General features: G+C 41.2%; 4 protein-coding genes across 5 annotated transcripts; 1 reads left to right on the top strand and 3 right to left on the bottom strand.

Moving 5' to 3' along the window:
* Positions 1–792: 792 nt before the first annotated feature.
* On the bottom strand, positions 793–7,207 carry LOC135161739 (sodium-coupled monocarboxylate transporter 2-like). Of its 2 annotated transcripts, none has more exons than XM_064119593.1 (15): positions 6,730–7,207; positions 4,879–5,101; positions 4,639–4,798; positions 4,369–4,434; positions 4,193–4,244; positions 4,036–4,103; positions 2,933–3,087; positions 2,708–2,848; positions 2,326–2,550; positions 2,075–2,258; positions 1,752–1,838; positions 1,511–1,683; positions 1,285–1,443; positions 1,009–1,144; positions 793–937 (listed from the first exon to the last, which is right to left on the bottom strand). In XM_064119593.1, exons 2-15 carry the CDS (start codon positions 5,058–5,060, stop codon positions 917–919), a joined length of 1,809 nt encoding a protein of 602 aa, XP_063975663.1. In that variant the 5' UTR covers positions 5,061–5,101; positions 6,730–7,207; the 3' UTR covers positions 793–916. The 2 variants fall into 2 exon arrangements, with proteins under 2 accessions (XP_063975663.1, XP_063975664.1); XM_064119594.1 differs by lacking the exon at positions 6,730–7,207 and adding an exon at positions 5,607–5,999.
* A 1,862-nt stretch (positions 7,208–9,069) lies between these two features.
* On the bottom strand, positions 9,070–13,581 carry LOC135161738 (endoplasmic reticulum transmembrane helix translocase). Its single transcript, XM_064119592.1, has 6 exons — positions 12,995–13,581; positions 10,373–12,839; positions 9,950–10,286; positions 9,710–9,872; positions 9,500–9,643; positions 9,070–9,381 (listed from the first exon to the last, which is right to left on the bottom strand). Exons 1-6 carry the CDS (start codon positions 13,256–13,258, stop codon positions 9,274–9,276), a joined length of 3,483 nt encoding a protein of 1,160 aa, XP_063975662.1. The 5' UTR covers positions 13,259–13,581; the 3' UTR covers positions 9,070–9,273.
* Positions 13,582–13,708: 127 nt separating this feature from the next.
* On the top strand, positions 13,709–18,534 carry LOC135161736 (uncharacterized). The gene is made up of 2 exons (XM_064119588.1): positions 13,709–14,187; positions 14,388–18,534. Exons 1-2 carry the CDS (start codon positions 14,060–14,062, stop codon positions 18,391–18,393), a joined length of 4,134 nt encoding a protein of 1,377 aa, XP_063975658.1. The 5' UTR covers positions 13,709–14,059; the 3' UTR covers positions 18,394–18,534.
* On the bottom strand, positions 18,453–19,949 carry Snp (Snipper). The gene is made up of 2 exons (XM_064119597.1): positions 19,478–19,949; positions 18,453–19,327 (listed from the first exon to the last, which is right to left on the bottom strand). The coding sequence occupies exons 1-2, from the start codon at positions 19,781–19,783 to the stop codon at positions 18,980–18,982; spliced, it is 654 nt and encodes a 217-aa protein (XP_063975667.1). The 5' UTR covers positions 19,784–19,949; the 3' UTR covers positions 18,453–18,979.
* Positions 19,950–20,442: the final 493 nt, after the last annotated feature.

Raw genomic sequence — 20,442 nt, forward strand, 5'->3', positions numbered from 1 at the left:
CCACCCCCCCAACTCCCTTACCGCCACCAATTTTGCCCACACACCTCACTCAACTATTCAAAACTCAATCGATGCATTTATAGCGCCTGTGTAGTACGAAAAATTATTTTCTGAAATTTATGCACTCATTTTACTTGAAAATCGATGTTTCTCAATTTTCCGGCATTCGTTATTGACTGAACTTTCGTTCAGAAATTTCTCTTCACTCATATTAATGAGAAAAACTCCCGGATTCTTTCAAACAATTTCATTTCGAAACTCATCCGCATTTTTTTCCGGTCGTCACAGCAATGCCAAAGCACTCAGTGAGCTTTAATGACGGATGCGATAAGAAGGACAAAAAATAATTGATTTTCGAGACGATGAGACTCTAATATATCTCACTATTGGTCCAATCTCCTATCCCTGACCTCCCAAAAATCAAATTATCTGCACAGAGGAGTCTCCGTGTAAACGAGCACACAGTGGCTATTTGTGCTTGAGCTTTAATAAGGATGTTTGACGTTGCCCTAACAAGACGGTTAATACACCCGGTCGAGCTGTTGCGCTCGCGCTTTACAGTGTCGCCTTGGCCGCCGGTCACCAGGAATCACCTAAGCTTGAAAACCAAACAAACTCAGTTACCAGAAACTCGGTGGTCCTGGACTGGTGGCTGGTAAAGAGGAAGGTCAGTGCAGAGACTGATAAATTTGCTGTCACCAAGGTCCTCTTGGAATGACCAATGCCCATGGCATCAGCACCCTGCCCCTTATCCTATCAAGTAGTGTAAAGGTTCGATGACAGCTTCGTTGATTCGGGACTTCATAAAAATTTCATTTATTCTTTGTATACAAAAATTGAACGAAAACCTCAATAATTATAAATGCTCTAAGATCTACTGTTAAATAAAATTCTCATGATTAAGGGGTGGATGGGGTCACACTGGTGTTGGACGCACCTACGATAGAAAAAAATTATATTTCCTTTTGTAATTAATAAGTTACGTTTTGATGTGAGTTCCTCACTCACCTGATGTGAATTAATACCATGAGATGCTCTTCTGGAAATATCTGTGAGTATCAAACTGGAAGACTCTGGATAACCAGGGGGAAGATTTTGAGATGGTCTTTTAGTCTGCGTATTGTATATGGGCTTCGGCAAAAACCTAGGATAATGCATTAATTGTCAATTGTAATGGAAAAGTCGAGTGTCTATTACTTTGGAGGCATTACTCATAATTTCCTTCAAATAAAATTACTGGATTTCAAAAACCCTTAAATTCCTACTAATGATTTGCATTCGTACCTGTGAATAACTGGAGATAATAAATCTCTGTCGACATTGGCTGGATTTGTTGGCCCCGTTAACCAGGACACAAAACCCCCTATTAGAATCACAATAATCGTCCCCAGTCCCGCGAACCAGTGATAAGATAGCCGATAGAGTGGAAAGACGTCCTCCTCGCTGAATTGATGGTGTTGGTTAATCATCGTGGAAAATTCATGACATCATTAGATCCCCATAAACTCACCTATGATTCGTGGGAAATTGATCGAGAAAACTTTCGCTGATGTTGCTGGGACATGAGGTCAGAGAGACTGGCAATTTTTTCGGGATTATTTCACCAGCGGCGACCATAGCATTAGCACCCAAGCTGGACCATCCTGCAATTAGGAAACCGGTGACAGCGCCGACAAATGCACCCTACAAAATATTTTTTTTTTCAGTAACAGGTTGTCATTTTATTCTGCGGTGAATTTGATCATTTGTACTTTTGAATTCGCCCACGGAATTAACATTCCCAGGGTGAAGACGCCGAAGGAGGTGCCCGCAGCAATAGCCGCTAAACTTCCGGTGACCTTGAACAAACGAAGAAAGTAATCCCAAAATGTGGTATTGAATATTCTATTCATATTCTATGGGAAACTGGACATTTCATGAGCCTTCTGAGGTCAATTCTAAGCTAATGACGATGTCGTCAATATTATCACTGTCAGAGTATTCATGAAATTCCATATTTTTTCACTGAATTCACGCGATGACCATGAACCAGTAAAATTCATTGGAAAAAAATTGTGACTTTCACTTCACTCACAGCAAGAACACCTCCCATCTTCTCAACAACAAACAAAAATCCCAGGGCGAATAATCCCAAGCAGACGACCACAGCCTTGACAAAAATCGTCGACCACCGGTCATTTGGCTTCAACTGAAAGCATCCCTTGACAAAGTCCTCAAGAATAACCACTGAAGTTGAATTAAGCCCCACTGACAGTGTGCTGCAACAAAAAATATTCGAGTAACCAATTACCCCATTCAAACTGTGATCACGAAATTAATGAATACCTCAATGCAGCGCTAAATATCCCAGCTATGAAGATCCCGGGAATCCCGTGCAGATGGCCAGCAATTTCCATGACGTAAGCCGGCAGCATCTGATCGTCAGTCTTGATTAACCCAGATGCCCTGGGATCGCATTTCGGTGGCGCCCACCACGCAAACAACACCAGACCGCACCAGCAGGTTAATGAGATGAAACACATCACTCCAATGGTAAAAATTAGTATTGCTCTGGACATAACAAAAGGCATCAATGTTGAAATTTGTTAAGAGAATCTATTAATGAGCTTTTCACTCTACTTTTCCCCATTCCATTGACATAAAATTTCATGGGGAAACTCAAGTAGAATTCAAAGCAGGAAATAATAATCACCCCATAATTACTCACATTTTCGAGCTTCTCTCTGAAGTTAATGAGCTGTAGCGTTGAACCATCGTTTGATTAACGGAAATGTAAGCAGTGCTGTATAGACAGGAGCCAATTAGCACCGTCCACACTGTATGCCTCGTGAATGGTGAAGTATCAAAACTGCGGAATGACGGAAAATTTAGCAATAACAAATTGGAATAGGAGATGCAAAATAATTCATTCAACAATCTTTAATTCGGTTACTTTAAAAATTGAATTCTTCGGTTCTCGGAAGCTATCCTCCAGACTTCGCCCAGCCCTCCGACATTGTAGGTTCCTAAACTGGTAACCGCGATCACAGCGAAGATCATAACTACTACTTGGAATGCATCGGTCCATACCACAGCTCTGATTCCTCCCTGGACATAAAAAAAAAATTCTGTTGCATTTATTGATCAATGAGTTTTGCAGAGAATCTGTGTTAATAGTGCTAGTTGTATGTTGGAAGCAATAGTCTAACCACTTCCGGTAGTATTTCCGTCAGTGTAGTGGAATTGATCCAATAATGTATGCATGACAAGAACTAGAAGAAAGTCACAATTTTACACACCGGATACGCGATGAAGAACAAATGTAGACATCAGCTGTAAAGCTTATTGGATTGTCATATTATTGATCATAATCTCGTTTGACATATTACGGGGCACAGTATAAAACGCTATTTTTCCATGTTATTGAATTTTCTACTATGTTTGTACTTGTTTGCTGTGTTTGGAATTACATCCGCCAAAGGCGAGCGGAGTCTACTGTCGAATGTAGTCTATATGCAAAATTTATTTACAGAAAGTTCTGCAATGTTTTTTTATCGTGCAAATGATACCAAATACGTGTCGTACTCATTCCGTTCTCATGATTCTTTTTCTTCCTATTATCCCCATTGTATTAATTTCTAACAAAATATCATTAAGAGCTCTTAATTTAATCGTGGACGAATTGAGAGTTGATGTATTGATTTCCGTAGCGATTTAACACTGACAATTGTCTAGAGCCTCCGGTGCCCTTTACCAATAAATTCTCCCTAATCCGTACTTCAACAAATTGTTAAAATAATTAAACCAACGGGTAATTAATCACTTGAGGATGTTTGGATAATAGTAGCAGTAGTGGGGTAACAAGAGGCTTTGTTAAGGGCCAGCAGAGCTACTCGATAGCCCCCTGTGGCCATTGTCTGCCACAGTGCCATTGTTATATCGTAGGGTAACCTTCCAGCATAAACATTTCAACGGTCTCCCAGCATCTTTACTCATAAATAAATAAATAAAAAAGTCCCGAAAACTCGTAAAAACTGTCCACAAAATTAAACTCACCAATACTGTGTAAAATACGCAGACGAAGCATACAATGCCGCCAATTAAGTAGATGCTGATTCCCGTCACTGCAACGAATGGATTTATTATCAATTATTTAATTGAACAGACCGGGGCCGGTGGGGGGAAAAATTCTCAGTACGAGCAGTTTAAATACCTTGATTGAGCGCAAGTGCTGGTACATAAACGACTATCGATTGGTACAGCACCTATCACATATTTTCATTATTCAACAAAGAGAAAATTTTATTATTCTCCTCTCTCGGTTTCGTCATTTGAAATTTTTCATCAATTTCAATCATACATTTTACATTCATTATTTAGCTACCTTACCACGTCAATTACGAATATCAGTGATATCAATATCCTCACACCACGATTGAAGCGCAGCTCCAAGTACTGAAAAAAAATCAGTAAATCATGAATGATCCTCCATTAATCCTACCATTAAATATGCAAAAAAAAATTTTAATGACTACAATAATGGCAGGACATTCCTCAATGACATAATCAACATGATTATGTTTTAGAATAATACGAATCTCCTAAAGTCTACAATCTTTTCAATTAGAAAAAAGCTCAGAGCTTGAATAGCATACAAACCTCGTAACATGAGTTGAGTTTTAATTTCATAAAAACTGGCAGATATACGTTAGCTGTAATGACCCCAGCGAATAAAATAGAGAACACAGTTATCCAATACTGGGTGCCAAAATTATAAATTTCCGCTGGAGTTCCCAGGATTGTGACACCAGAAATGAAGCTACAGATTAAAAAAAAAAACAAAAATAAATAATCTCGCAGTGGGAAAATAATAAAAAATACTGGGAGAACTAATCAGACCTGGCGATAAGAGAAGCAGAGACTGGAAAGACAGTGAATCCACTTCGTCCAAGTATGTACTCAGCGATGGTCGATTTGAGTGCCTTCCGGAAATGCCAGATACCGGATGCGGCTGAGCAACTGAGCATAAGAGCAAATACCAGCCAGTCTGCCCAGTGAAAGTACCTATCCCCTGTTTCCATGATGGTTCACTCCACGTTTATATCAACACTCATCAATGAAACTGTAAGAAATGTCGCCGAGTGCACTGATTTAATTCCCTAATCCCGAAATAACCATTCCGTCGTGGTACACCCGAAGAAGCATAAGTGGTATGCATAAGCACAATATTTACGCCCCTTTGGATCTACAACAACGATTCACAAGACAAAAAAATTAATAAAAAAACTTAAACTCTCTAACGACGCAGAATTGATCGTTCGTGTTTGCAAAATGCTAGTGATCATAGTTCAACAGTTCCATTAAGCATTGCAATTCAATAAAGACCGCAATACCGAGACTTATTTTCAATATAATAAAATATCCCCCGGATATTGTTTGTCAGAGTGAACAAAAAAGATGTTACGTCAGTTAAATTTAAGAGTTCGAAAGCAATTGTGCATGCAAATTTCTAATTATTGGCAATTAAAATGATCAAGGAGCTTTGAATCTTGCATATATTGGTATACAAGTATTGCAGAATTCTACTAGTGCAACCGAACCGACAGTCGATGAACTAGGGATCTCACCTCAACTAATGTTGACATTATTATCACAACTTTCGATTTTTCTCCGAAAACCAGACACTGGGGCACGCGATAAGAGACATTGTAGCAGTAAAACTGCCCGCGTCAAAAAAAAATATTTTCCTATCAAATTCCGGGTGATTCCAGTAACGAGTGCTCGCAGGAGAAAATTCCATGCAGTGTCAGACAAGGATTGAAGTCCAATGATTTCAATGCCACTAGATTATTCCACTATTCCCACATACGTACACATCATATAACAGTTTCGAAATATTCACACTAGTATCAAATTCCAACTTTCCTTTAAAATCTAAATTCCCTGATAAATCATTAGTTAAACAGAATGAAAAAGCGTTGAGTCACGTGGAGTTGAGAGTTTCCAACAGCTCCATGTACAGAACTGCTTAATTACCCTCAATTAATATCATCAGGAAATGTTGCACTATAAACCTTGGGTTCCAATAAACCGCCGGCGAATTCTACGTTTGCAACCGAGCTGGCAGTCGATGAACTAGAGTTCTTATTCCAACACTATTACAGAAATTATTATCACCACCTTTTATTCGTTTATTAGTTAACTATTGCAATGCACAAAAAGAGTCTTTCAAACCGGAAAAATCCGCTCACGAGGAGTCAATTATCCTCATTAAATTCCACCTAATATCGGTGACAATAGTATGCAGTAGAAAATTCCCTGCAATGTCAGACGGGACTTAGTTCCAACACGACCGCCCAATGCCACCAGACTATTTTATTATTCCCCAAGGCAACTCTTTGACACATCTTATAACTATTCATGAATGATTATTACTCAATGGCTTCGTTAAACATCGCGATACAATGAAAATAACAATGTCCATTCGATTCTCTTCAGTAAAAAACTCAAAAATTCGAAAAGTTCCACACATAGAACTACCTAATTACCCCCAATTAAAATCATGAGGAAGTGTTGAACTTTAAACCTTGTATACCAATAAATCATTTCAGAATTCTACTCATTCAACCGAACTCGCAGTCGATGAACTAGCACCCGTCAGTAGTACCGCGAATACCAACTCGCAATATTTATAAATAGTTTCCTTTAATTTTAGTATCAATGGGTATGGGTAGTATCACGAGTACGAACCGCCATATACCGGTGCAGCTGTGACCATCAAAATGACTTCAAACTGAGACAATCAACCTCATCGTTTCCTCAAAAGCCACACTATCACTCGATGAATATCGTCACACAAGCTATCGATTGCATGTTCAAACACTTTCTCTTATCTCCATTATTATCGTATGATATTTCCGATGTTATGTGAGTGTGATTATAAAACCGATGAGTTATCACGTTAAACTTTCGAATGACAGTGAAGACTGGTCTCTCTGTCTTCGTCTGCGGTGAGCCTTTAATGACCACTGGAAACCGACTGCGAGGAGTCAACGTGCGATCCCTGATCACTTTCAACGATCCACCGATAATTCCACTCCTTCAAGTTCCCTCTCCAAACACATGCCACCAGAAATGCGCCAGGGAACACGTGAATAAGAAGTAGTTGGCTTCAATGCATGCTTCAATGAAGGGGGAAAAATGAAGTAGTGAAAACCCTCTGGTCGATGGGATTTTTCTCGCACATCTGACAAGACGTCTTCAGCGTGACACGATTTCATGACAATCAATTTGCAATACTCACGCTACTTTATTTTTCGCTGCTCAATTGATGACTCTCAAACGCCTGAAGATAACTGTTGCAATTGACCCGTTAAATCTACGTGCAAACTACATTATGACATCTCGATAAAAATATAATTTATATAATCGTCAAAGTTTTTTTTCAGCAATTAGTTGTCTTATCTGAAAGTTGGAATGATATTTATTCAATAAATCGTTCTTCTTAGTGATTTATAAATGTATTGTACAATGTTTCACATATTGACATAAGTATTGCACACAAAATATCCTCGGTAATGTTCATCAGCCTTGTGTTCTTGGGATAATTATTGTTTAATATCCCAAAAAGGAATATATTTATCGATTAAACATTAAAAACAAAGAGTCATTGTGAAGTAAACGCACACGTATGACGATGATTGAGACAAGTAGCATGAGAATTGTGACGTAATTGATGTTGTAATTGTTATGATTGATGAAAAAATGAGGATTATCTACGCCCATGAACTCAAATATATTTCAATCATTCGTATAGTTAATTGGAATGTTTTGTATTCAGAGTTTGTCATTGTTGGGGTACAAACTGTGGTCGATTGAATTTCACTGGAAATAAATAGAAATGTTTGTTATGCTTCTCGAATAGCTTTTGGTGGTGGTGAATAACGTGTTACACAGTAACACTCTCACTTCATAGGGTAATTGTCTAGTGATTTATGCGAATTTTCCACCAGTCTTTGACAGTACCAATTTAATCCCTCATCTGTATTTATTAAACTTCGACGCTCTATTCTGTTTTTTTAATTCTAGTAGTTTTATTCAATCATTATTCACGATAACAAATTTGTTAAATAAAATCTAACGACAATTTGTTGGAGCTGGGAGAATTACGGAAAAAATGTTTTTTTTCTCGTACCCTGTGGAATGTGGAACAATGGAGATAAGAGTGATTGACAACTACAAAAAAAATCCTCATAATATCTTCTTGCTTTTCAAATTACTCATTTCAGAATTCATTCGCTGCCAAGTTAATGAAATAGAATTAACCATAAACAATTAATGGTTTTGTTATTCTCCTTTTCATGAGTGTGAAAGCATGCACAAGACTTTACGTATAACGTATTGGTACATTTTTTTTTATCACCCTGGATGTCACTATCACTAATAGTTTTTTGTGAGAAACTCATTTGCAAGTATTAAAATATGTGATAACTGGGAAAAGTTCTACATAATTTTACATCTTGTTAGCTTTTACAGATGACGAGTAATTGCAGAGAAAAACACCAAGAATTCTTCCCAAAATAAAACGAATAATAAAGGAATGACCTTGATAAATACGAAACGTAAAAGTACTGGGGAATTCCAGGGCTTCGTGTGTAATTTCAAGAGTGATGAAAATTATCATCATCTCACTAGTGAAGTGGTAAACTGTTTGTGTGGAGCTAATTGAGTTTTACGACGGAGAGATAAGTTGACTTATCTCAATCTACCACTTCTCTACTGGCTTATTACTTATTCCATATTATAAGAAACCAATTCTTAAAATAAATATTGAAAAATTTGGTACGCGAAGAAATTTTCCTGAAGGCAAACACAAATTTTCTCTCATCTTGTTAAACATGGTTCATTCTGTAGATTATTCCAAGATATAGATATCAGACAAAGGATTGAAATTAAATGATTCTCCTAAATGCTACTGTCCTCGCTGATCCCTAGAAAAGGTTCTCATGGATAGACCTCATGACCGTCTATACATATTCACTGTATTTATGCGAATGTAGAAATATGATTTGTAGGATGAATTCTTCGATATTATCATTTGGTTCTTTGATTTATTTTCAAATAGAGTCCTTACGAACAATCCGTGGGAGGCTATCTTGAAATTATCTTGGTCATTCGAGAACGGACTCCCATAGATGGCCGCCAAGGACGTATCTTGACCCATGTTCACGTCAGTCTAGCACACCGACTGAGACCTCAAAACGTCTGCGATGGACGTCCGGAGTTCGTCATGAATCACAGCTTTTGCATTTTACCCTCGCCGAACAACCATAGACACGCTCTGTCGACAGCAAAGGCTGCTACAAAGTTCCCGACTAGGACCATAACTAGAATACTCCGAAACTGAAATGACATTGGTCGGTCGATTATATTCATATTTTGGAGAGTAGGAAATTCAAAAAAAATTTGCAGTGAAATTTTTCCATTGTTGAAGAATAAAAATTTTCAATATTCATCTCACCTCGTCTGGAAAATCAACAATTTTAAGATGAGCTGCTATAGAAGGCATGAGACCACAAGCCAATCCTATAACGAGACCGAAACTAACTAGAAGTGAGTAGAACAGGGCTTTATTGTGCACCAGACTCTCCATGAAGGGTACGCCCTAGAATAAAATTATTTCATTCAAACATGGCATTGATGAATTAATTTGACATCTTTAAAAACTTACCCTATAATTTACAGCAAAGTTGCACACTTGAAGTGCCAATGAAATAACATAAACAGCACTATTGACGACATTAGCTTCAAAATGCTCCTCATCGTCGTCCAAACCACTTGATTTAGTATCTGTGATGTTTTCAGTTGAAAGAATACTTCTCAACTTCTCATCCCTACAAAAAGACCACCAATTAATCCACATAATTCCCAAAATTATGCCCAAAATCACCCAAAAATGGCCCAAACTTACGGTGGAGAGTAAATAGTTGCTTCCCTGACCAAATAAATCAGACAAAAGAAATGAACAGCAAACTGCAGCAGCACCGTGAGAATCGTGTACAAATTAAAAATATTTGGCAGTGGTCTCTGCTTGGATAATGTCTTTAGAGGTTTAGATCGTGAAATAAATAAAAAGCAGAATGCCAGTAGTACACTTTGCATAGTTGCCTGAGCGTCACTAAATTTAATTCCTGATAAATAAAGAACTGATTGGCTGTAGGCGAGTACCAATGCGTTGAGCGCCAAGATCTTAAACATCTGGAGAGTCGTCACCAATGTACATCTACCCTGTTTGATCACATGACAAACTAGAATAGAAAAATCACAAAATAAACAATAGAATAATTTTAAATCCTCCTCTGAAAAGTTAATTGATTGATATCGCTCAACTTACTGCACATAATCGAGGACATTTTACTAGTAAAAGGAGCAGCAATGGAGGCATCCCCCAACTTGACAATGGTCGCCTGTTCCTGCTCCTCAATCTCTTTCAACAATTTCTGAATCTGCATATTATTTATCTGCTGTCTCGTCATCTGCTGCCTAGGCTCCTTTTTCGGTACGACATGGGTATGTGCAGGACTCTGTGCCTTGTCCTCTCCGATCTTCTCCGGAGGGCTGGAGAGGATCGCCACCCCCACCTGAGCATGCTTTAACGCTCCAACATCATTGGTCCCATCTCCACACATGAGTGTCGTGAACCCTAGCTCTTGTAAGGAGATCACAATGAACTCTTTCTGCTTGGGCTCACATCTGGCATAAATCACGATATGGGGGAGTAGTTTCTTCAGAAGTACTGGATCATTCTCTCGCAAATACTGGAGCCCATCTCCAGTGATACACAATGCATAATTCTTCCAGATCTCCTTTCCTCTAGTCTCGACATTGGCCCTCCCCAGATCGATTGTGGTCTGCTGATCGACACTCTCCCAATACCATTCAGCCCCCTTCGGAGTCATTATCAACGTCGTAGGCTTCTTCGTAAAATGAAGCTCTCTACTCACATGACAAGCAGTGAGAGGATTATCTCCAGTGATCATGACGACCACATGAGAAGCATTAATAATCTCCTTGATAACATCTGATGAATCTGGCTTCAGCGGACAACTGATAATCACAAATCCCACGAAGACCAAATCATTTTCTAATTCATCTCGTGACAGACCCCTGAGATCATGGGAGCTCAGCGTAGAGGGAAGCTTCTTGTACCCCAGAGCTAGAACCCTAGCTCCCCTCCTGGACAGGCCCAAGTAAGTTGCCTCGTAATTATCAGGAATAGAAGAGAACATACTTTTTAGAGTTTCTGGCGCTCCCTTGACAGTTACCATGTACTGAACTTCAGTGGAATTAGGTAGAGTATTCCCAACGATAACAGACATTCTTTTGAGACTCGACGAGAAGTAGAATCTGTGGAAAATCTTGAGAGCCCTAGCCTTTCCCTTATTGGGTACAACAGCCTCGTTCTTTGTGAGAGTCCACTTGACAGCTTTCAGAGTAGCTTTCTCAAGTGGATCCCCCACGATTCCTCCGTCCAGCTGCACCAGTGAATGACAAGTTGCCAGCACTTGAATGCTTTCAATTGGAGCCTCATCAACATTCATGATAGTGGTATCTCCATCGATCCCAGTGATTCCTTCTACAACTAAATTGTCACTCGTCAGCGTTCCAGTTTTGTCAAAGCAACAGAACTCCACTTTTCCAGCAAAAGGCATTCTAAAGGGCTCTGTGCAGTATACCCCGAGCTTGGAAAGTGCCACCAACGACGTATTGACTGCCAATGAGAGCTCAATGGGCAGCTCGGGAGGTATCACCGATGTCAGGATCAAGCAGCATTCCAAGAATAATTTGTATCGACTTCTCTCGGGATCTGCTGTTCCGTTTATCCAGACATAGGCAGCAGCAGCGATAGCGAAGATCAGGAGGAACAAAATGAATCCAAAGGTCTCGAGATTGTTTGCTGTCACTCTCTTGACTCCAAAGAGAATTGTCCTCAGAAGTTTACCCTGGGATGTGGAGAAACCAGTTCTCAGGACGTATCCAACGCAGCCCTTGTCTGTTGGATTAAGACCAGATGTGACTTTGCTGAGGGGTGTGTGTTGGACGATTTTTGTTCCTCCAAACAGAACGTGGATCTTGTGTTCTCTGTCGATGTTCAGGTCCTGGTTGGGCTCGATCTCCTCAACTGATTCCTTCATTTGGGGGACTGACTCACCAGTGAGCATGCTCTCATCTACGACACATTGGCCCCTCAGGAGCAGAATGTCACAGGGAACCAACTGGTCACTCTGGGATCTGATGAGGGAGACAATGTCCCCAGGAACCAATTGATCTATGAACATCATCCTCCATCTTCTGTTTCTATAGACGTTCATCATGTAGGGGTTGGTTCCCATTTTACGAATTTCTGCCATGTTTCGGAGTTGCTGACGAACCAACATGTACTCGAACATTATCAGCATGAAGAGTGTGAAGATGCTATAGTACCAGTACTCGTCGAAGCACCAGAGGGAGACGCAGAACACCTGGAATACGAAGAAGGGTGCAACTGCGCGCTCCTTGAACAACTCCCAGGCCTCGGGGATCACCATGTCCAGATGATTTTTTCCGTACTTCTCCTCGGCCTCCGTGACCTCCTCCTCGCTGGCGTAGCCCCTCCATTCGCAGTATGTTTTTACGGCCTCGGTAACGGGAAACTGGAGACCTTGGAAACGCTTTTTGTTGGGGGACCAGCAGTACTTTGTCTTTTGAAATATGAACCAAGGATCCTTGTTCGGCTTCTGGTGGAGTGTTACTAGCTCTGAGCTGCCGTTATTCGGAGTGGGGATTACCTTGACAACTGTTGCGTTGTAGGGATCCCTCGTCTGTGAAATAAAATTTGAGCATTTGGGAAATTAACGTGGGGCAAAAAGAATCTGTTCTACCCGTTAGTAAATCAACATTATTCAAGGAGCATTACAAATGAACGATTTTCATTCAGTCTCCCATTGCTTAGACTCCATTTATTGACCAAACTCACCGAACTACAATTCAAGAAGCAGTAGATGTGGACAGACCACTGACAGCATAGACACAAAAATATCTGCATAACCCCAATCACAGCAACACCAACAAAACCCTCGTGGTAGTATTTCTCCGCACCATGAATAAATAACCAATTGTATAGCCATATGTTCTGCAGTGCTAAAAACGGTAGGACATAACCACTGAATATCACTCTCCTCTGATTGTAAAGACTGACTGATTGCACGAGATCATCCACTCGTTCATTGCTCTCCGCCATCGTTGGAAGTACAGCAGTGAAAAACCACTGGGTCACAACACGATGAAGAATACCATGCACACACTCCACCGGTTGTTCCTAGTCTATTCTCTTTAGTAGTTGCAGTTGGGGATTCGGACAAATACGTGGCAATTTCGAGTATTTAATTGGTTATGGTGACAGATGATGAACAATCATGATAAGGCGATGGGTTTGCGGTACTTTGTGACTTTACTAGTACTCTTCGATGGTTTTTGTCAGGGAAAATGTGGAAAACACATAGTTTATTTATTTACTCGGAAAATTGGCCAATTTGTTGAAGCTACCACGTGAATGTAGATACACTGTAGCAACGTCCAGGCGATTCACGACTACCGTGAAGTTAGCATTCGACATGTCATGAGCAATGGCAATGAAGATACCTGTTGTTGGGGGCAGAGGAGGGGGTCGTTTCTCAAGACACTGCTTCAGTCCTAACCACTCGCTTAAGAATTATCCCCTCCCTATTCAGTTTTTTAACTCGTTTTATCCGTTGCATTCGCTCTATTTCCTTCCCTCCACTCGTTTCCCTGTGTTATCAGTCTCCGGTGATACCGAATGGTTCTGATGACACTGTACGTTTTCAAATTTGAATTGTGCCACTGGCGTCTGCCAACCGTTTCAACCGCAAAGGCATTAGTTTGCTCTGTTCTTTATGACAGACACATCAAGTGGTGACAATTCCAGTGAGAATCTTTCGTAGTGTGAAAATTCAATCGCGGAAAATAATTGATTGGAGCCTTTTGCCTTCATGAGGACGGGTCTGAGGAAAATTGCGTCGAAATGGAGTTCGACAGGGATCCAAACACAACCCCAAGGACTTCGAGGGATGATCGTTCACACAGCTTGATTAATATGACAATACTGTCAACACCGAGACCACAGGCAACATCCACTGTTGAACGTAGAACGTGAGTAGCAAATAAATCCACAGAGCAATAATGGAAAATAAATTATGTTTCTCTCAGACTTCAACGAAAATTGAATGTAATGCCAAATTTATGAGTGACACAAATAGGGGACATTCTTCTGTTTTTAATTAAAAATCCCTAAAATTTGAAATTCGTTATGATCAATTATTTCCAGCCCTTGCTACTTTAAATATTCACAGATTTGGGTCCTACCCTTCAGCCGCATTTCATCGATACCGAGACGCTCCAGTAGACGACTCATGCTCCACCAATACAGACAGTTCCTTAGGTCTGGTGAACGACATCTCCAGTCGCTCTGTAATCGACGAGAATATCTCCTCTTCGGCCCAGTCGAATCGCCATGAAACACAGCGAAAGTTGGCCCGTGAGCTCCTCCAGAAGTTGAATGATCAATCGACTCCCCCACGCTTAGATCCGAACAAAGAGAACAATGTAAATACGCAAAACTTGTCCGACAACACATCACCCACCCTGATCAACACCCTGGACTACTTGTCCCCCCAGCAGAAGGATTCAACTCTCCTCTCCACGAGTCTCGCCAAGTCCAGCATGAACAGCGTGGTGTTCGAACCCAACGAGATCACAGGAAGGTCCTCAGCAAAGGTGGGAAGCCCAGTCACACCCCCCTCAAAATACAAGACCGATGGTTTCAGTTTCAACAGCACAGCAGCCGAACTAATGGCGAAATTCTCCAACGAAGACTTTCTCTCAGGTTCTCGCATGAACTCCCAACTATCCGCTGATGAGTGCTCATGGAAGCAGAACGTGAATCCAGTAACAGCTGATCACGAACGCCTGGACTTCTCCTGCTTCTCTGGAATAATTGGTGATATGGATCTGTCCCTGGAGTCCTGTGCAGGTCGAAAAGTATCGGTGGGTGAATTTTTCGGACGAAAGTGCGAACCAATAGGCCGCCTGTCACCCTCAGAAGGTCTCGAACGACCAGCCTTTGGTTTTGCAATCCAAAGCCCTAAGAGAATGTCAAAGCCTGGGCCGCTGATCAACCTAACAGCAATGACAGACACCTCAAAAGCATCAGAAATCCATCAGACGCAGGAGTTGCCAGTTGAGAGGTCCTACACCACGTGCACAACCTCCTGTATAGACGATACTCAAGATGAGGACGACGATGAGCCCTTGATTAGTCTCAGTGGAATAGCAAAGGCCCTGGACTGCAACGACGAGACCCCTCGTCGACTGGTTGACCAACTGCTGATGGTGAAGAAGAAGGAGAAGGAGCAGAAGGAGAGGAAACCTATTGATAATGCCAATTGTACTGGAGGGACCTACACACTGCAGTCAGCGAGATCCTCTCTCCCTGCATTTGCCGTGGAGACCAACCAGTCCTCAAGTAAATTGTCACTGGACAGCAAAGCAATGAATGGCCATGAATGGCCACAATGTTCAACGGTCAACCCAAGTGCCTCGGCCTGGAGCCTCCCAGCTTCAGTCTCTTTTGACAAGGACAACAAATCACCTGATAAGTATAATCGTGAGAGACAGTCTCCAACGATCCCAGCGGTCGACACCACCTTAACACCTGGCATTCTGACCCCACCTTCTCCATTTTATAACAAAGAGTCCATAAAACAACTGATTTCTCAACAAATTCCCCTGGAATATACGTCAGCTGAAGGGCCTCAGGTCGTCCAGAGCTCACCGAAACTCCCACCGCAAGTAGATCGTTCAATTAAAAAGGAAATCAATACATCATCACGAATCTCATCACCAACACTCAAAAGCTTAGTGCTGAAGAACCAATCACATCTGCTTAACGTTGAAAAAAACGAGTCGTTAGAGGCAGGTTCCCCAGGAAAACTCAACAACACAACTCTGAAAAATCCAGCTGAAAGACTGACCATTGGAAAGAATGCAGAAGGACTGTACAAGTGCATCCTTGGAGTTGCCAGAGAGGCTGACATCGAAATGATGAACGAGAGTGATCGTTGGCTAGTCTGCTCCCTCCACCTCCTCCAAATACAGGGAGACAAGGAGAACATTCACCTGGAGATTCCAGACTACACAGTTCTGATAAAACCAGGTGAGAGTAGAGTCTTCAAGATCGTGGTAAAGCTCTTGAGGATGTCCGGCCCAATCCTGGCAGCTCTGAGTATCAACTGCAGTGACATGACGACCAGAGAGTCCTCCACAAAGCACCATCTGATGTGCTTCATACCATCTGATGCTCAGGTCGAGGTCATTTACCCAGAGGGCCACCAGAATACTCTGAGATTCAGTGGAAATAAGGAAGCAACGGAATTACCATTAGTATTTGAGAATAAATACGATACTGATGTTCCCCTGGAAATCTGTATATCAAACAATAATTCTGAAGTATTTAGTGTGAAGACTCCAGCTAATTCTGAGGGTGTTCCCAATGAAGACAAACCAGTTACTTATCTGGTACTCAAGGCCAATGATAAATCCATGATCACTGTTCAGTGTACACCCGGAAATATAAAAAAGAACGTGAAGAATTCCACGACCGATGATGAACAATCCAAATTATTTATTCGCGTACGCAGCGAGACCAAAACAGGCTCGATCATCGCTGATATTCCTCTGATTGTCGAAGAGACGAACGACGACCCAGCGGACTCGTCAGGGGAACTGCCTACAGTATATTCTAGATGTGACACTCCCCAACAGCAACTCACGACAAGTCTCCCATCGTCCCCTCACAGTGTGAGCTCAACTACTAGTGCAGGCACCTCTTCAAGTGGCTACAACAAGTCAGGCAGGGCATCTCCTCGAAGTTTATCCTCAGGAGGAACGATCGCGGGGGATACGATTCCGGTTCAATCTACTCACTCTTCCTTATGCTGGACGACAGTTCGAGTTGGAAAATATGAGGTGAAAGAGTTCACGATAAGAAACACCAGTAGCAACAAGATAAAGCTGCAGGCGTTAATAACAGACAACGACAAAAGTTTTAAATTCCTGAAGGACAGGGAATCCAGCACTAGTATTCTCGTGAGCCTCCAGAAGATGGAAAGCAGAACTCTGACGATTGTGTACTCTCCGAACAGAACTGGAGCATCAGCGGGGAAAATAACATTCGTTCATTACGAAAACAAGATCAAGAGGACATCCGGAAATGTCAGCGATATCAGGGATCGGGATACCAAACCCTCCAGAATCATCATGCTGTACGGATGTGGGGGGTATGCTAAAGTGAATATCAACCAGGCGATGAAGATCATGGGGGCGCAGATGTGGCTGTCTCTAGGGCAATTGAACCCAGCTGGAAATCTGACAACCACAGTCCAGTTGGAGAACTTGGGTGATTTGCCAGCTTATGCCAAAATTAAACTGTCTCCGAAGGCGGTTTATCCGACGGTTGCAACCAGTTGGCATGTTGATCCAACTGAGGTGATTCTTGGGCCCAAACAGTCCCAATGGATCACCATTGATTTTAAACCGAGAAAGGAAGATATCGCTCTGCTGAGGGGAGATGTTGCAGAGATGGGGACACTGACAATTACTCATGGAGATGAACCAACTCGTTGGCGCATCAGAAGGCTCTACAAGAAGCTGATTGAAACGGGGCAGATCAACGACAAGCAGAACGATGTCTTCAGGAATGTAGTGGATCCAATCTGCCGAATATTTCCCGGAGAGGGGCAGATTCCCCAGCTATCGATCATCAGAGATGCTGTCCAGGATCTGGGGATACTCTGTCGTAATGTTCATCGTCAGGTGGTGACCTTGATGATGGATTTGAACTCGGATGAGACGATTTCGATATTCACTGACGATGGGGATGAGTCCCAGATGTTTCAGTCTCTCTGCAGTGATACCAGTGTTGTCTCTGTTCATGACGAGGACAGTTATATGCCCTCAGAGAGCCTTCTAGAGAGGACTCTCATTGGGGGACGACAGGGGCGACACGACGGTGAGTTTTATGTTAGCCCATCTTCTGTGACACTTCACCCTCCTGGCTCCAAGGATGCCACTGTCGTGATCACCAGCACCTCGAGCACTGCCCAGCCTTTCGAGACTAAAGTTACGAATGAGTTCTTGAGTGTCTTACCTGCTGAAGGAATGATACCAGCCAAAAGGGGGGTCTTGATCCGAATTCAGTGTAGAAAGAATGTTGAGAAGGGGTTTCAAGCGGTTTTACAGATTTTTACGAGTAATGAGAGAAAGGACGTGAGAATCCAAGTGGTACCTAAACGATATTGATGAGATGTTTCTTTGATGGCGAGTGGAACTTTAAGTATTTTATAAAATTTATATTCAACTCTAGGTAATATGTGCCTTTATATGTTCAACGAAAGTATTTTATACAAGAATCAGCGTTCAGTTTACTAAAAATCTCATAATTTTCCCTGAATCGGTTATCGTTTTTTTATTGGTTAAACATTTCATCAATTAAATCAAATGATGAAAGTAGATGATGTGATTTTCGATAGCTTTGGCAAGCAGAATAATATTCTTAAGCCTAGTTGATTTAATTTGCAACATATTTCTCTCTTAAGTCGCACATCTAATTATCACGAAAAAATATAAGAATCCAAATTGTGCCTAAACTCTATTGATGAAAATTTTTAATATTTAATAAGATTTGTACTTAATTGTAGTTAACATGTGCATTTACACATCTGAAGGATGATTTTTCAAATGAGAATTTTGATTAAATTTGGAACTATTGTAGATATTAATGTTCAGTCTAGTAAAAAGTTGACTTTTATTAAAATGACTGTCGCTTTAATTTATCTTAATAAACTCCCTCATCACTCTTTTATTTACAATAGTCTATAAAAACTAATCAACAGCTAGAAGTCAACACGAATTTAGCATGATAACTCTTGGCCAACATCTCTATAACTCTGATCATATTGATAGAATCATGTATCCCAGAGTGTAGTCTGCCCTGAGATGGCAGTTTCAACCTAGCTATCATGTCTCGGAGACTTCGGGGATAATAATGGGTAGCCTCGCAGTAGCTCGTCTTGAGATTGATCCAAGTCTTCAGGTATTCGGGCACTGCTAGTCCGTCGATCGCACACTGGCTCGGTAGCATCACTTTCAGGTCCCAATCCCCACATGTGACAAACGCACTCTTATCCCCGTTAAGTTCATTCTGCTCCACCCAGTTGCGAAAATCCTCGAGGACCTAGAGTAAATACTAAGGAATTGACTTTTTCCCCATCCTGACAACCCCCAAACCCAACGTGCTCATATAACAGAGTATAAATTGCCAAAAAAATTTTTGCTGAGATATAAATATTGAAAACTACATAATGATTCTATTCCAAGTTCTGACCTGGGGAAAGTGCTGCTCGTTATCCACTGTCTCCTGCATAATTCCAGTTAACTCTGTGCAGAAGGGACTGAGGAGAGGATTGACGCGGGGCTTTATGTACCTGTGGAAAGTTTTGTCAACCTCCCAGCTTTCTGTGTTCAGAGCTAGACAGGGGAATTCTATTATCTCTGGAGTCATTATGGGAATGTCTTTCTCGCAGGTCGCCTCGAAGTCGAGCACCAGGAGGTATTTGAAGGGTTGAATCACCTCCTGTTGTTTCTTTAAATGCCTCAATGTCCTTCCTGTCATCAATCGCATGGCCATCATGTAGTTTCCAGTGTTCAACTTATTTCTCCAGATAATTTGATTCGGTTTAACTTATTCTCAAATGGTTCTCCCACTAGGTAATGAGTAGCTATATTGTCTTAGGGATTATTCACTTGTACTTGCACTCTCACTCAAAAAATTCAAAACATTACAACCAGGAGAGGTTAAGGTTTGAATAAGTAAAAAAATATATCGTGCGCATGCGTTGAGCTTCACCCCAATGGACTAATTAATGAACATGATTGTCGATCGTTAATATATTATTGTAGATGTATTGTGTTTGTTTGTAGTGCAGTGAAAATTTGTAAACAATTTCCTACATAACTAGTTAGAGTTCAATTAAAAAAGTTGATTTTTTTTTGTCAGCTAACATCACGGGCAAAATTAAAATAATGATTATTCATTATATACGGAACTACAAACAATATCAATACATGTACAATGAAGTACTAATGATGTACAATCATGTACATTAATTAATTTTTTTATTTGCTACCCCTCGCCGGCTAAACATATTGATGACGACCGCTCTCCCTCGTTCTCCTTTACCCACCATCGGTAGATGCCATCACCCTCCATTTCCATTGTTGCACTCCGCTCCAAAATGGGTTATCAGTAGTCCCCTGCTTACCCCCGCCTTTGTTATTATGTGACACGCG

This window comes from Diachasmimorpha longicaudata, chromosome 4, assembly GCF_034640455.1.
Source record: "Diachasmimorpha longicaudata isolate KC_UGA_2023 chromosome 4, iyDiaLong2, whole genome shotgun sequence".
In the NCBI taxonomy this organism is placed as follows: domain Eukaryota; kingdom Metazoa; phylum Arthropoda; class Insecta; order Hymenoptera; family Braconidae; genus Diachasmimorpha; species Diachasmimorpha longicaudata.

Excerpts from the sequence above, each read along its gene's own strand:
- LOC135161739 (XM_064119593.1), bottom strand. The coding sequence starts at position 5,060 with ATGGAAACAGGGGATAGGTACTTTCACTGGGCAGACTGGCTGGTATTT. Across the intron at positions 4,799-4,878 it reads TCTGCTTCTCTTATCGCCAG|CTTCATTTCTGGTGTCACAA; the intron begins GTCTGATTAGTT and ends TTTAATCTGTAG. Across the intron at positions 1,684-1,751 it reads TTCCGTGGGCGAATTCAAAA|GGTGCATTTGTCGGCGCTGT; the intron begins GTACAAATGATC and ends AATATTTTGTAG.
- LOC135161738 (XM_064119592.1), bottom strand. The coding sequence starts at position 13,258 with ATGGCGGAGAGCAATGAACGAGTGGATGATCTCGTGCAATCAGTCAGT. Across the intron at positions 12,840-12,994 it reads GCTTCTTGAATTGTAGTTCG|ACGAGGGATCCCTACAACGC; the intron begins GTGAGTTTGGTC and ends TTTATTTCACAG. Across the intron at positions 9,644-9,709 it reads ACTTTGCTGTAAATTATAGG|GGCGTACCCTTCATGGAGAG; the intron begins GTAAGTTTTTAA and ends ATTTTATTCTAG.
- LOC135161736 (XM_064119588.1), top strand. The coding sequence starts at position 14,060 with ATGGAGTTCGACAGGGATCCAAACACAACCCCAAGGACTTCGAGGGAT. Across the intron at positions 14,188-14,387 it reads TCCACTGTTGAACGTAGAAC|ATTTGGGTCCTACCCTTCAG; the intron begins GTGAGTAGCAAA and ends AAATATTCACAG.
- Snp (XM_064119597.1), bottom strand. The coding sequence starts at position 19,783 with ATGATGGCCATGCGATTGATGACAGGAAGGACATTGAGGCATTTAAAG. Across the intron at positions 19,328-19,477 it reads ACGAGCAGCACTTTCCCCAG|GTCCTCGAGGATTTTCGCAA; the intron begins GTCAGAACTTGG and ends TATTTACTCTAG.